General features: G+C 39.2%; 3 protein-coding genes across 3 annotated transcripts; all 3 read left to right on the top strand.

Annotated features, from left to right (window-relative positions):
- The first annotated feature begins 6,279 nt into the window (after window positions 1-6,279).
- Window positions 6,280-7,146, top strand: LOC141692941 (uncharacterized). The gene has a single exon (XM_074497907.1). It carries the CDS (start codon window positions 6,280-6,282, stop codon window positions 7,144-7,146), a length of 867 nt encoding a protein of 288 aa, XP_074354008.1.
- Window positions 7,147-9,762: 2,616 nt separating this feature from the next.
- LOC141692932 (uncharacterized) lies at window positions 9,763-10,560 on the top strand. The gene has a single exon (XM_074497896.1). It carries the CDS (start codon window positions 9,763-9,765, stop codon window positions 10,558-10,560), a length of 798 nt encoding a protein of 265 aa, XP_074353997.1.
- A 640-nt stretch (window positions 10,561-11,200) lies between these two features.
- On the top strand, window positions 11,201-13,457 carry LOC141692914 (uncharacterized). Its single transcript, XM_074497876.1, has 2 exons — window positions 11,201-11,602; window positions 13,443-13,457. Exons 1-2 carry the CDS (start codon window positions 11,201-11,203, stop codon window positions 13,455-13,457), a joined length of 417 nt encoding a protein of 138 aa, XP_074353977.1.
- Window positions 13,458-13,998: the final 541 nt, after the last annotated feature.

Genomic DNA, 13,998 nt, shown 5'->3' with positions numbered 1-13,998 from the left:
TTCGGATGCCATACAAATAGGGGTGTATGAGCGCATAGACATGCAACCAGACGTAACCTATATGGAGCAACCAGGAAGGGTTATAGATCGAAAAAGGACAAGTGCTTAGGAGAAAGGTTATCAAACTAGTCAGAGTTTGTTGGTAGAACCATAATGTGGAAAATTGACTTGAGAGTTAGAAGACACAATGCTAGAAAAGCATCCCCAACTGTTTTCTATCTGATTCCGAGACGGAATCCTTTTAAGGAGGGGAGATTGTAATAATCCCAATTTTTGGAAATTTTTGAAACCCGGATGAATAGTAACTTTTGCTGACAATGCTGATTAAGAAAAATTATCAGACCACGATATATAGGAGTACTGTTATGGAAATTCTAAGATCATATTAGTATTTCATAAAGAAAATAAGTGTATGTAAAAGCCGTCGGATTTCGAAAACGAGCACTTTTATTTTTCCCCGAGATTTCCACCAGACATTAAGGGATTTAAGAAATTAATATTAAGATGAAGGATTTTAAATTCAAGGATTATAAAGGAGAATTAATTTAGGTATTAAAAATACCAAGAAGATTTTATCAATAAAACCATTAAGGTATTTAACCAAACGATCAACGAGATTGAGTGATAACCGGATAAAGAAATGAATAACAACTCTTGTAAATACCTTTGCAAGTGTCAAGGCAAGTGGATGGTTGATCAAACAAGAAACCAAGTGATAGTTAGGAAGGAATGGCTAGTTAATTATATAGTTAACTAGGGATGATCTCATCTCACCACAAATCACCAACACATGGCAAATGGTGAGATCATCTTCCACTAACTCCTTTGTTTATTATTAACCTAGCAAAATATCAAGACAACCCATCATTATCCACCACATTATTCCACCAACACAAGAAAGCAAAAGCATTTCCTTCCCCATTTCCATTGCTCTCGGCCAAAACAGAACAGGCACATTAAAACTGCAGTATCTCCTTCATTTCACACTCAAAAGTTGTGTTCTATAGCTCGTTGGAAAGGTATTGAGATTGCCTACAACTCTTGTTCACAAGTCTTTTCCAAATAAGAAAGGTATGACCTTCATTTTTACAGTTCTTTTAATCGGACTTTTAGAAACTTCAAAGCCTAACTTTGTGTTCTTGACTTCTTTGGAAAGATCAAGCTTGTAGGAGGCTCCCTAAGGCTTCCTAGCAACTTAACCCCTCCCAAGGAAGGTATAAACTTCAAACCCTAGCCTTTAATTTATTTTTTTATTAAGTTTAATGGTTGGTTTTGTGAAATGAGAAGCATGGATTGTGATTATTAGTAGTTTCGTTTGATTTGGGAGTGTTTTGATAATTGAAGCTTGATTATAGTTCATAGGTCTTGATTGTGGTTGTTTAAGTTGAAAAACTTGGAGGTTATGGACTGATGTGGTATGGTTTAGGTGAAGTTTTGTTGCATTGATGGTTATGAGTTGGTTGGTTTTAATTGGAGTAGTTTAAACATTGGTAATCGCGTAAACATAGCCGTCGTAATGCCCATTTTTATTCAACTGCTTGTTCTTAGTGTTCAGAAAATAAAACTCAACAAACAATCTGTAACATTGCCATGTTTAGATAGAGTGTGTCGTAAGCTTCGTTTTGATATGTGGATCGCTTGGTTTCGATGTACGGTTTAGGAGAAACGACCGTTTTAAATAACGGCGTTTCGCGAACGAATCTTTACCCCTCGCTTTACTTTGAGACCTTGTTTAAGTCCCCTAAAAGACTAATTGGATTACGAAACAATTATGTAAGGTGGATTAGGAAGTTGGTAAAGTACTCGCGAAATATTTGCCTTAAAATTCGTAACGATTAATTTATTAAAATTGGTGGAGCCGAGGGTGTGCAAACGATTAACGCAAATCGTTAAGTTTATAAGCGAACGTTAGGGTCTAAGTGAATAAAGTCTAGTTTCTTAAGCGACCGTGGTTTAATTCCGGCTTATGTTGTTATTCATGGGTTACTGGACCCACTCTAAGCTTAAGTCTACCCCGGAGCACTCAGGCAAGTTTTCTACCCGTTATATTGTTGTTGTGATGTATATATGTATATGCATTATCTTGTGATAAGTGCATGATTGTTATTAGCAAATCTTGTGATATATTGGAGCATGCTGATATGGTATATATGCATGTCTATTTCGTAATCTTGATATCTAATTGTTGATTCAATTGCTTATAAGTTGCATAATACCTATGCTAGAGATAAGCCGTAGTTGCGTATACCCTTAGTATAGGGGACCCAAAGGTGAAAATATTTCTAAATCGGGAGTCGATATTCCCGAGTATAATATATATATATATTTTTATATATATATACAGATATAGTTTTCAAAACTATTAATCGAATAAGGTTTATTCGATAACTTTATTTTATTTAATGAATATTATTTTGAATATTCATTCGAGGACTTATGACTCCGCTTATTTTATCTAATGAATATTATTTTGAATATTCATTCGAGGACTTATGACTCTGTTTATTTTATTTAATGAACATTATTTTGAATATTCATTCAGGACTTATGACTCCGCTTATTTTATCTAATGAATATTATTTTGAATATTCATTCGAGGGCTTATGACTCCGTTTATTTTATTTAATGAATATTATTTTGAATATTCATTCGAGAACTTATGACTCCGCTCATTTTATTAAATAATATTCTTTATTTTATTAAAGAATAATGTTTCGATAATCAAACTTATTTTCGATTATTCAAATAAAGATCGTACTTTCGTATAAGTATATCTTTGGTTATTTATTATTCATTTCAAGTATGAGTTTTAAAACTTCTACTTCAATTATTTTTATAGAGATTATCCTTTATGGGAATATTATTTAAATAATAATATTCAGATATTCTCCAACATATCAGGACTGATTTATTTTATTAAATCAACATTACTCCAAACATTCTTAAAAATGTTTTCGAATATTCAAAATGATTTTAAAAGTTAGAGCGGATCCCAAAACTTGTTTTCAAATTTAAGATCTTCCTTTCGAAGGGGATTTAAATACTTGCTTAAAAATTGAGGGATCCGGCTCTGTGGTGTATTTTATATTCGCAACGAGGTTGCTGTTTTGATAAAACATTTTGATTACTTGCCCAACATTTGGGAAGTAAGTCCATCTATTTGAGTCGGCATAAGCAACATGGGCTCAGTGGGCGTCCATAAAAGTGTAAGTGGCTCAGTGGGAGTCCATCAATGCGTAAGTGGCTGAGTGGCAGTCCAGCATAGGTCCTAATGCGGCCAGGGTGATGACCAGTGGGGAATTCGTCCATCTACTAGTAGAAAAGGTTACGTATTGGTATCTTTGCCTGATCAGCAAGATATCAGGTTTATGCCAAGGTTTTCTTCTTTCCAAATTCATTGGATATTATAACTCTGTTTATATTTTTCATAACAGAGATTTCCGAGGAAAGTATGAGATATATATATAGGTGTATATATATATATATATCGGGACTTAATGAAGTATCTCGTAACTTCATTTCTTTTGAATGATATTTCAAAGATTGAATCTATTCAAATCTTATCTTGTAGTCTCATCTATGTGATGAACTTTTGAACTGGTTATACCTTGAACGGTTGTAGTTCAAGTAGTATTCGGAAAAGATATAAGTATATTAGAGTATCTTGTAACTTCATCTTTTCAACTTATATCTAGTAAATGATTATCTTATGCATGACAAAGATTTTCAAAAAAATGTTGAGACAAGGTTAGATATATAAGATCACCTTGTAACGATATTTTATATAGTTATACACTGGAACTCTGTGTGTATTATGCATGGAAGAGGACATCCAAGATTTGGGAAGTATATATGTATATATATACTGAATATTTTGTGATTTTGTCGCATTAAGATTTCAAACTTGGTTCATTTCTTCTTGACCAAGACTTTCATGAGTACTATGAGAATGCTCATATATTGTAAATTATTATACATATTATTTCGATGGGCTTGTTGCTCACCCTTGCTTTCTTCTTTCATCACACAACAACAGATAGACAAGATGAGCAGGACCAAGCTCCCAATTCGTGAGCGGATAGGAAACGTTCCGCAGTTTCCTGTAGGCGTTGATGCCGTTGTGGCTAAGGTAGGAGCTACCAATAGGCTAGGCTTTCAACTTTTGATGTACCAGACTTATGTATATTATGAATTGTAATAATGGCAAAGAATATGTAAATTTATTCAGAAACCCTTTTGAGGTGTAATGACTTATAATTGTGGAATAAAATGACTTGTGTTATTTTTGGTATTCATCTCTGAGACTATAATTTGTGGTGTGTGTGTGTATATTGTGGGGTCACAGTACTCAATAGTTGGTTGACTGTTAAGATTAAGTATTGATAAGGGAAATGGAACTTGTGACAACCCGAATCCCTGACCCCGGATTTGGGGGTGTTATATTATACCTTCCTTGGTGAGTAAAAGTAACTAAGGAGCTTGGAATCACCCTTGAAAATCCTTACCAAAGCTATATCTAAACAAAAACACAAGATCAAAATTTTTAAGATCTTGAAAACACTATTCACCCTCTTCTTCCATGAATTATTGGAAGAGATTGTGAAGGAAATGGAAGCTTAGATTCATAGGATAGTTATATCTATGCTTAAGGAACCTTGGATAATTACCTCACAAATTATCAAAACTTGGAACTTGAATTTGGATTTTTTTCTTCTTGGAAAAGAGAAGAAGCCGAGAGCTTCTTGTTTGGAAAATAAAAATTCAACTTGTGTTTTTGTGTTATGAATTGTTTTTGGCTTGGTTGCTTCCTTTTGTTGTTAATTAAATTGTTACCATGGTAAAAATTGTGTGGCTCACAATCAACCAACCAACCCTTCCCATTTAGTCGTGCTTATGTCATCTACTTATGTCATCTTGTTACACTTGTCTTCCTCTTGTTGGTGTGATGACATCATCATCCACTAACCTCTTTGATTAACTCCTAATTACTTGGCTAATGACCGCTGATCTGTTATACGGTTTGCTTAACTTTCGTTCTCGTTTATCGTTTGAGGGATCATACCCGGGATCTTATTACTTGGGTTCCCTTAACCTTTCTCAATACATTATATTCCTTTTATGATCCTCTCTTATAATCCTTGAATTTAAATCCTTTTTATCCTGTTACCTTATACTCAATTCTTTCGGTATCTGGTGGATTTTCGAGAAAAATCAAAGTGTTCGAATTTGGATTCTGACGATTTTTACATACACTTATATACCATATAGAGTACTAATAAGATCTCAGAATAAAAATAAAAGAACCTCTACAAAGTGTGGCATGAAAAGTTTTCTTATTTAGCTTAATCAGCAAAATCAGCAAAATTAGCAAAATCACTATTCATGAGGGTTACAAAAAGTTCAAAATTTTTGGGGTTATTACACATGCTGTAAGGAAGGCGCTCGTAGTCGAAGGAGATGCTCAGGCCAGCGGGGAAAACCCAAGAATCACTCTGCGGTGCTTGAAATATTCTGATGATGTAGAACCTATTTTGGAACTTGTTGATGAGGACATGGACAGTAGAGAAAGGCCTCATCTTATCAATCAGGTCGTGCCACACCCCCATAGGTCTGGGCGTACGATGGTCGAGCGTCGTCATGCGAAAAATACTCAGAATCAAGATGGGGAAGGGAAAGATTTTTCAACCTTAAAAAGAAGGGTTGACATAAGATTGGAGGATGATGATTTGAGAATGTTGCTGGTAGAATGGCAAAAGGAAGGAAACTCTGGAGAAGCGAGGCCCCGTGACACAACACGTGTGCCCCCTACATACCAAAGGGATGATAGGGTGCGGCACCGCAAGCATGAGCGTGCCCCTCCGCGAGGAAGGTTCGGGAATTATTACCGAGGCTATCAAAGGAATGGGTGAAGAAGGATGAGATATCAACATGGAAGGGCACCCTACAATGGTAGGAGAGATGGCGCGCCCTCCACTGAAGAAGCTCATGTCGTTGTCCCTGTAGCTTCCCACAGTGCTACAGGCAATGGTTCCTGGACACGTCCTCATGACCGGGACGGCGTGCGAATTCCCGGAGTAGGGACGTTTAATGTGAATGATCTTAAAAGGTTGCTCAACTATCTCGAAGGAGGAAGAGTAATGGCAACTGCACAAGCTCCTTCTCCTTTTGTCGCTGTTGTGAGAGAGGCACAATTGCCGGCAGGATACAGGAACACAACCAATGACATGTTTTCATGGGAACTCTGACCCTGTGGAATTTCTGGGGCATTTCAACATTGAGATGGATATATATCAAGTACCTGACTTGGCTCGATGTCGTCTCCTGGCGGCCACTTTTAGAGAGGGCGCCCATCAATGGTTTCAGAAACTTGGTCCAGGGGTGATCACATCTTGGGAACAGATGAAAACCTTGTTTCTAACTCAGTTTGAAGCTGCGGTGAAATATACACCGCCAGTTACCACGCTGGCCAATATGAAACAAAAAGAGGGGGAAAGCTTGACCTCATACTTTAAAAGGTTCAATGCAGAGTCTACTTTGGTGAGGGGTGCAACTGATGAAACACTAAAAATACTTCTTATAGCTGGTCTGCGTGTGGGAACAGATTTCTGGAAGCACCTGCAAGGGAAGGACCGTGTGTCGTTAGCTGATGTACATGCGCATGCGGAATCATTCAAAGCGATTGAGAAGTCGCTTATAGAAACAAAAAAGAATGATAACACCCACAACTCCAAGGGGCGAACCAAGAGGAGAGATAGATCCGTGAGCCCGGATTATCGACGGAATGCCAGAAGCCCTAATAGAGTGAATGTCATGAACACACAGAGAGAATGGAGCCTGCCATCGAACTATGAAAGGAGAGTAAGCAACTACACTCCACTGGCAGCGTCCATTGATCATATCTTCGAGGTGAATAAGGATAGAAAAATCTTCAAGAAACCAGACTGTCTGACTTCATGGCAGAGTAGAGATAAGAAGAAGTATTGTGATTACCATGAGTCTACCGGTCATGACACCCATGAGTGTCATCACCTGAAAGATGAAATTGAAGAGATGATGAAGGCGGGATACCTAGGAGAATGGATTGACAAGGTGAAACTCCAAAAGGGGAATGATGACAAGGGAAAAGATAAAAGGCAGCCTTCATGAGAAGAGGAAGCTGAAAAGACAGCGGAGGTTAAGTTCTAAAGAGCTGGTAGTATCAGGGTAATTTTTGGAGGACACCCCTTTGTCGGTGATAGTAATCGGGCGTTGGAAAGAAATGCGAGAGAAGCACGACACCCGCCACTCACCAACGTTCATAGTTTGGAAGATAGACCTTCAAAAATATTCAAAGGGGAATCAACTGATATTACATTCAGGGAGAGAGAGTCAAGATGGGTACATCATCCCCACAATGATGCACTGGTAATAACTATATTTATTGGGGCGATAAACGTACATCGGGTCTTCCTGGATAACGGGAGCTCTGCGAACATCCTGTATTAGAGCACGTACAAAAAAATGGGTTTCCCGGATAGCGACATGTATTTTGAAGATGCACACATCTATGGCTTCACTGGAGAAGCGGTGAGAGTTATGGGTTCGGTTAGGCTTCTCATCACACTTAGGGAAGGAGCTCTTTCTGTCACTCAAATGATAGATTTCTAAGTACTGGATCAAGACTCTGCGCACAACGTGCTGGTGGGCAGACCTTGGCTGCGCGCGTTCAGGGTGATAACCTCGATACATCACTTGATGATAAAGTTCCCAACACCTAACGGAGTGGGCAGTCTGAAAGGGTCGCAGTACGAGTCACGCGACTGCTATTATAAGGCTCTTAAGGAATTCCGCAGGAGAAGATACGAGGGAAAAGGTCTTTCATTTGAGGGTGCGGAGGACATTCATACAAAACCAAGTGGAGAGGTTCATGCCCACTATTTCGTAAAAGGCCCAGAGGAGGAAGAAACCCATACCACCGGGACCCCTATTTTGACGTTGGGGAATGTTTCGAGGATTCGTAGTGTGGAAGAAGTTATGGTGAACCATATAGAAGAGATCATGCAAAAGGAGGTTAACGGGGAAAAGTTAGAAGGAAGAAGTGAGATTTTGCAAAGTCTCGAAAATAACTTCAAGGTGGATGGTCCTCAAAATGAGGACGCGCCCTTGAAGAGTAAAAATGGAATTGAGGTTGATGCTCCTCAAAATGAGAACACGCCCTCCACACCTGCGTTGCACAAAACTATGCCTTGTCCTGAGGTAGATGCTCCCACTCATGGGGACGCGCCCTTGGATAAAAAAATGGGCGTCGAGGACCCCCGTGACTTTGATTTTAATTTGGATCCCAGGATCCCTATGTCCACCGAGAAGACGGGGCCGACTGAAGACACAATATCTGTTTCGGTCGACAAAGATGACCCGAGCAAGGTTTTGAAAGTGGGATCCCAGTTAAGTGATGAAATGAGGGAAAGTCTTACCCGCTTCTTGATTGCGAATCTCGATGTCTTCGCATGGAATCATTCAGACATGGTGGGAATCGACCCAGGAGTAATGTGTCATCAGTTGAACATTTTCCCGAATTGTACGGGCATACGTCTAAAATGTCACCCAGTGAGCGGGGAAAGGGCGATAGCATTAAAAGAAGAGGTGGAACGACTGTTGGAAGTGGGGTTGATCAAAGAATCTTACTACCCCGAATGGCTTGCAAATCCAGTGCTCGTAAAAAAGCCGAACGAGAAGTGGAGGATGTGTGTAGATTTCACAGATCTCAACAAAGCATGTCCAAACCATAGTTTCCCGCTCCCACGAATTGATCAGTTCGTTGACGCGATGGCAGGGCATGCCCTGTTAAGTTTCATGGATGCATACTCTGGTTATAATCAGATTCCCATATATGGTCCCAATCAAGAGCATACATCCTTCATCACCGACAGGGGGCAATACTGCTATATAGGAATACCGTTTGGATTGATTAATGGTGGCGCAACCTATCAGCGGTTGGTGAATATGATGTTCAAAAACCAGATTGGGAGAACCATGGAGGTGTATATGGATGATATGTTGGTAAAATCCAAGGAGGCGAATGACCATATCGAGCACTTGATGGAAATGTTTAACATTCTAAGGAGGTTTCGCATGAAGTTGAATCCACAAAAGAGCGTGTTCGGCATGGAGTCGGGCAAGTTTCTTGGATTCATTGTCAACCATAGGGGAATTGAAGCTAACCCCGCAAAGATCAAGGCATTTTTAAATATGCAATCACCCACCAATATAAAACAGGTACAGAGCTTAACTGGAAGGATCGCCGCGCTAAATCGATTTATTTCCAAATTGTCCAACAGATGAAAGGAATTCTTTAAGGCGATTAAGTTGGCAGGGCAAGATTTTGCATGGACATCAGAATGTGAAGAGGCTTTTAGAAGGATCAAGGAACAACTGGGAAACCCTCCCATGTTGTCAAAACCGTTAGATGGAGAATCTCTAATACTGTACCTTGCGGTGTCGGAGTATTCAATCAGCGCTGTTCTGGTAAGGGAGAAAGATGGGCAACAGTCACCAGTGTATTATGTGAGCAAGCGATTACACGACGCTGAGACTCGCTACACAAGCATGGAGAAACTGGTTTATGCCTTGATCCTTGTGTCAAGGAAGTTACTGCCATACTTCCAGGCCCATAGAATTAAAGTCCGCACATCATATCCACTACGACAAGTCCTTCACAAGCCAGAATCATCGGGAAGGATGTTGAAATGGGTCGTAGAATTGGGATAGTTTGACTTGGAATACATGCCCCGTACAGCAATTAAAGGACAAGCCTTAGCCGATTTTTTGTTGGAATTTGATTCTGATGTTGATGATAAGGCTTTGGTAGTGCTACAGCCCCCTCGTAATGAAGAATCTTTAGAAGAGTTCCCACATCCCTGGTGGATCTTACATGTAGATGGGGTAGTTAACAATGGAGGAGCAGGTGCAGGCATAGTACTCGTGTCTCCAGAAGGCCATCATCTGATGACTGCAATTCACTTTAAATTTTATGTAACAAATAATGATGCGCAGTATGAAGCATTGATTAATGGCTTAAAGATCGCTTTGGAAATGGGGGTGCGAAACCTAATTACGAGGAGTGACTCGGAGCTGGTGGTGAATCAGGTTAATGGGGGGTTTCAAACGCAAGGCCCGCGAACGGAATTGTACTTGAGATGCACGCAGCTCCTGATCGAAAAGTTCCAAGTGGTTAGGTTGGAATGTATATCACGGGAAAAGAACAGCAATGCAGATGCTTTAGCGAAAATGGGGTCGCAGCAAGAGGCTGTGTTATTGGGATCCATACTTTTAGAGATTCAGAAAATTCCTAGTATCCCAGAGATAGAGGCGATGCAAGTAGATGAGACTCCCAAGGAAATATGGATGTCGCCCCTTCTTGCCTACATTCACAAGGGAACGCTCCACGAAGATAAGTTCAAGGCTCGTCGACTCCACTACCAGGCTGCAAGGTATGTGGTGTACGATGAAATTTTGTATAAGAGGGGCTTCAATCAACCGCTGCTTAGATGTGTTGATGAAGAGGAAGGAAATTATATCTAAAGGGAAGTGCATGAAGGAATCTGTGACAATCACTCAAGGGGTAGCTCATTGGCAATGAAATTTTTGCGCCAAGGATACTATTGGCCTACAATGAAAGATGATGCTGCAAATTTTGCCAGGGCATGCGATCGCTGCCATCGATTGTTGCCAGCGCTTTGCAAACTACTCATCTATGCCAGCGACACTCTTGACGTCTATGATAAGCCCGTGGCCATTTGCCATGTGGGGGATAGATCTTATTGGGGAGTTGCCCAAGGCTAAAGGGGATGTAAAGTATGCGGTGGTCGTGGTTAATTACTTTACTAAGTGGGCAGAGGCTATGCCATTGGCAACTATCACGGAAAAGAAGATCAGAGATTTTGTTTTCAACTCCATTATTTACAGGTTTGGTATTCCTTACAAACTTGTCTCTGACAACGGGAAGCAGTTCGACAGCAAGGAATTGCGGCAATTATGTGAGAACCTGAAAATTAAGAAGGAATTTACAGCAGTCTATCATCCTCAAAGTAATGGACAGACATAGGCCGTGAATAAAATAATAAAGCACACCCTTAAGACCAAACTGAAAGAGCGCAAAGGGAATTGGCCTGAAGAACTCCCAAAAGTGATGTGGTCCTACAACACTACTCCAGGATCTACTATGGGAGAAACTCCGTTTATGCTGACTTACGACTATGAAGCTATGGTCCCCGTGGAAGTTGGTTCGGGGTCGCTTCGCAGAGATCGTTATACGGAGAGGGATGCAGAGGTTAATCAAAGGCTTCATTTGGATCTTTTGGAAGAAACAAGGGAGAATTACCAGCTGAGGCTTGCGGCGTATCAGCAACGTGCCGCAATATATTATAACAAGAAGGTAAAGGGACAACTGCTAAAGGTAGGGGATTTGGTGCTCAGGAAGGTGATGCCAAACACGAAGAATCCCCGGCATGGAGTGTTTGGAGCTAATTGGGAAGGACCATATAAGATAAAAGCAATTTTATGGAAAGGGACTTATCATCTTGAGGATATGGAAGGGAAGCTGGTTCCGCGAGCGTGGAATGCGGTGAAGGAATTTACGGATGAGCGGAAGCGTGATATAACAATTATTCCGTAAAAACCATGTATCGCACATATAGAAAAATGTATAAATCAGAAAAATGGAGGAATCATAACCATACCTTGAAAATCGAAGCTTTATGATTATGGTTGCTAGCAGTTGCCCCTCAGTGTGTGAAGCACTCTACCGGTATCCATCAAGAATGATCTTCTTCGATGAAGCTTTTTATAAAACCAAGCTTTTATAAAAATAGAGTTTTTAGGAGAGAGAGAGAGAGGAAGAAGAAGATGGAGGCTAGAGTTTTCACAAAACCAAGTATATCTTTAGAATGAGCCATCTCATTCTATTTATAGGGCTCTCCTAGGGTTTTATAATATATCATTATATATATATATTAGCCCCACATTTTATCTTTATAAAATGCTCTAATAATAATTAAAACTATTTTAATCATTATTCCTTTTTTCTAAACTATTTAGAATATTATTCTCTCTCTCTCATTATTTCATCAAAGAAAATATTCTTTTATGGTGTGACCCTGTAGGTTCAATATTATGCCGGTAGTAGAAATAAATAGTAATAAACTTTTATTAATTATTTACATGAATACTAAAATTCACTAAATATAATTAAATGATTAATTATATTTATTCTACATCGTGAGTGATGCTTCTCAACATATCGCGACTATCCGGATAATATGAATTCACTGCTTAGAATACCAAGAACCTGCCAGTGACTAGTTACCGTACAATGAATTTCTTCTACCCTTACAATATCCCGATTCAATACAAGGCATGGATCTCGTGTCAGGCCTATCAAATTTAATCATATGATTTCTTATTCATAATACAAAGTTCATACTAATGCAAATTAGAAACTCCTTTCTAATTTCATACACTCTGGCCAGAGATTCCAGAACTCGCATACTAAGAATAACATAGGATATTCTCTTCCTATACTGGAAGGGGTAGATCCTCTATTGACGTTAACTATCTCTATACACAAATCCATATGCCCAGAATAGACCTAATGGTTGTCCTTGAGACTAAGGACTAAACCAAAGCCCAGTTCATTATATACAAGATAACTTTAACGATCTCAAGTCTAAGGACACTTGTACAAGTATCACTCAGTAAATAACTATTGACACGTGAGTAATCTCTATTAGTTGTTCAACTTATCGAGTCATGTTCAGTGAACTTATTCCCTAATAAGCACCTACATACTAGCTATAGTGTCACCACACAAATGCCTATGAGAGCAGACATCCTCCTGAAGGGAGCAAGCATAGTATGTACCAATATTTGCGGATCCACTAACATCCGATTAGTTATCCTATGATCAAGAACTGTTTAAGTCTAGAGTTATCATCTTCTAGATCTCACTATTATAATCTCATTATAATTCTAGAAGCTTTACTCTAAACTATGGAGCATCTTATTTAAAATACTTTCAATAGATAAAGCCCATAATAAAACCAAAACAAGTCTTTTATTAATATCAATGAAATCAAATAGGAATACAAGAAAGTTCTTCCTAACTCATCATACATGATTGGATTTAGGACAAACACATTCAATCTCCCACTTGAACTAAAGCCAATCACTTTGGTATCTAATACCCGTATTCTCTTTATGACGATCAAAGTGAATCTGAGACAATGACTTTGTGAGTGGGTCTGCTACGTTGTTATGTGTGTCAACTCTCTCAATCTTGAAATCTCCTCTTTCAATGACTTCCCTAATCAAATGAAAGCGTCGCAAAACATGTTTGGAACTTTTATGAGACCTAGGTTCCTTGGCTTGTGTTATTGCTGTGTTGTTATCATAATACAACAAAATAGGTTCCTCAATGCTAGGAACAACTCCCAACTCTGAAACAAATTTCCTCATCCAAGCGGCTTCTTTTGCAGCCTCACTTGCAGCTATATATTTTGCTTTCGCTGTGGAGTCAGCCGTTGTAGACTGTTTGGAACTCTTCCAACTAATCGCACCACCATTCAGAGTAAACACGTACCCTGACATGGATTTGCTATCATCACTTTCTGATTGAAAACTAGAGTCAGTATAACCCTCTATTTTCAACTCAAATCCATCACCAAAAACAAGAAAAATATCCTTAGTCCTTCGCAAGTACTTAAGGATGTTCTTCACTGCTTTCCAGTGGTCTTCACCTAGATCGGACTGATATCTGCTCGTCACACTAATTGAATAAGCAACATTCGGCCTAGTACATAATATCGCGTACATGATAGATCCTATTGCTAAAGCATAAGGAATCTTACTCATACGCTCTCTTTCCTCAGGTGTCTTTAGAGACATCTTTTCGGAAAGGGACACTCCATGACTCATCGGTATGAGACCTCTTTTGGAGTTTTCCATGCTAAACCTTTTAAGCAC

Source organism: Apium graveolens, chromosome 2 (assembly GCF_009905375.1).
Source record: "Apium graveolens cultivar Ventura chromosome 2, ASM990537v1, whole genome shotgun sequence".
Taxonomy (NCBI): domain Eukaryota; kingdom Viridiplantae; phylum Streptophyta; class Magnoliopsida; order Apiales; family Apiaceae; genus Apium; species Apium graveolens.
The sequence above is the reverse complement of the archived record's forward strand: the minus strand, read 5'-3'. Positions and strand labels throughout refer to the sequence as shown.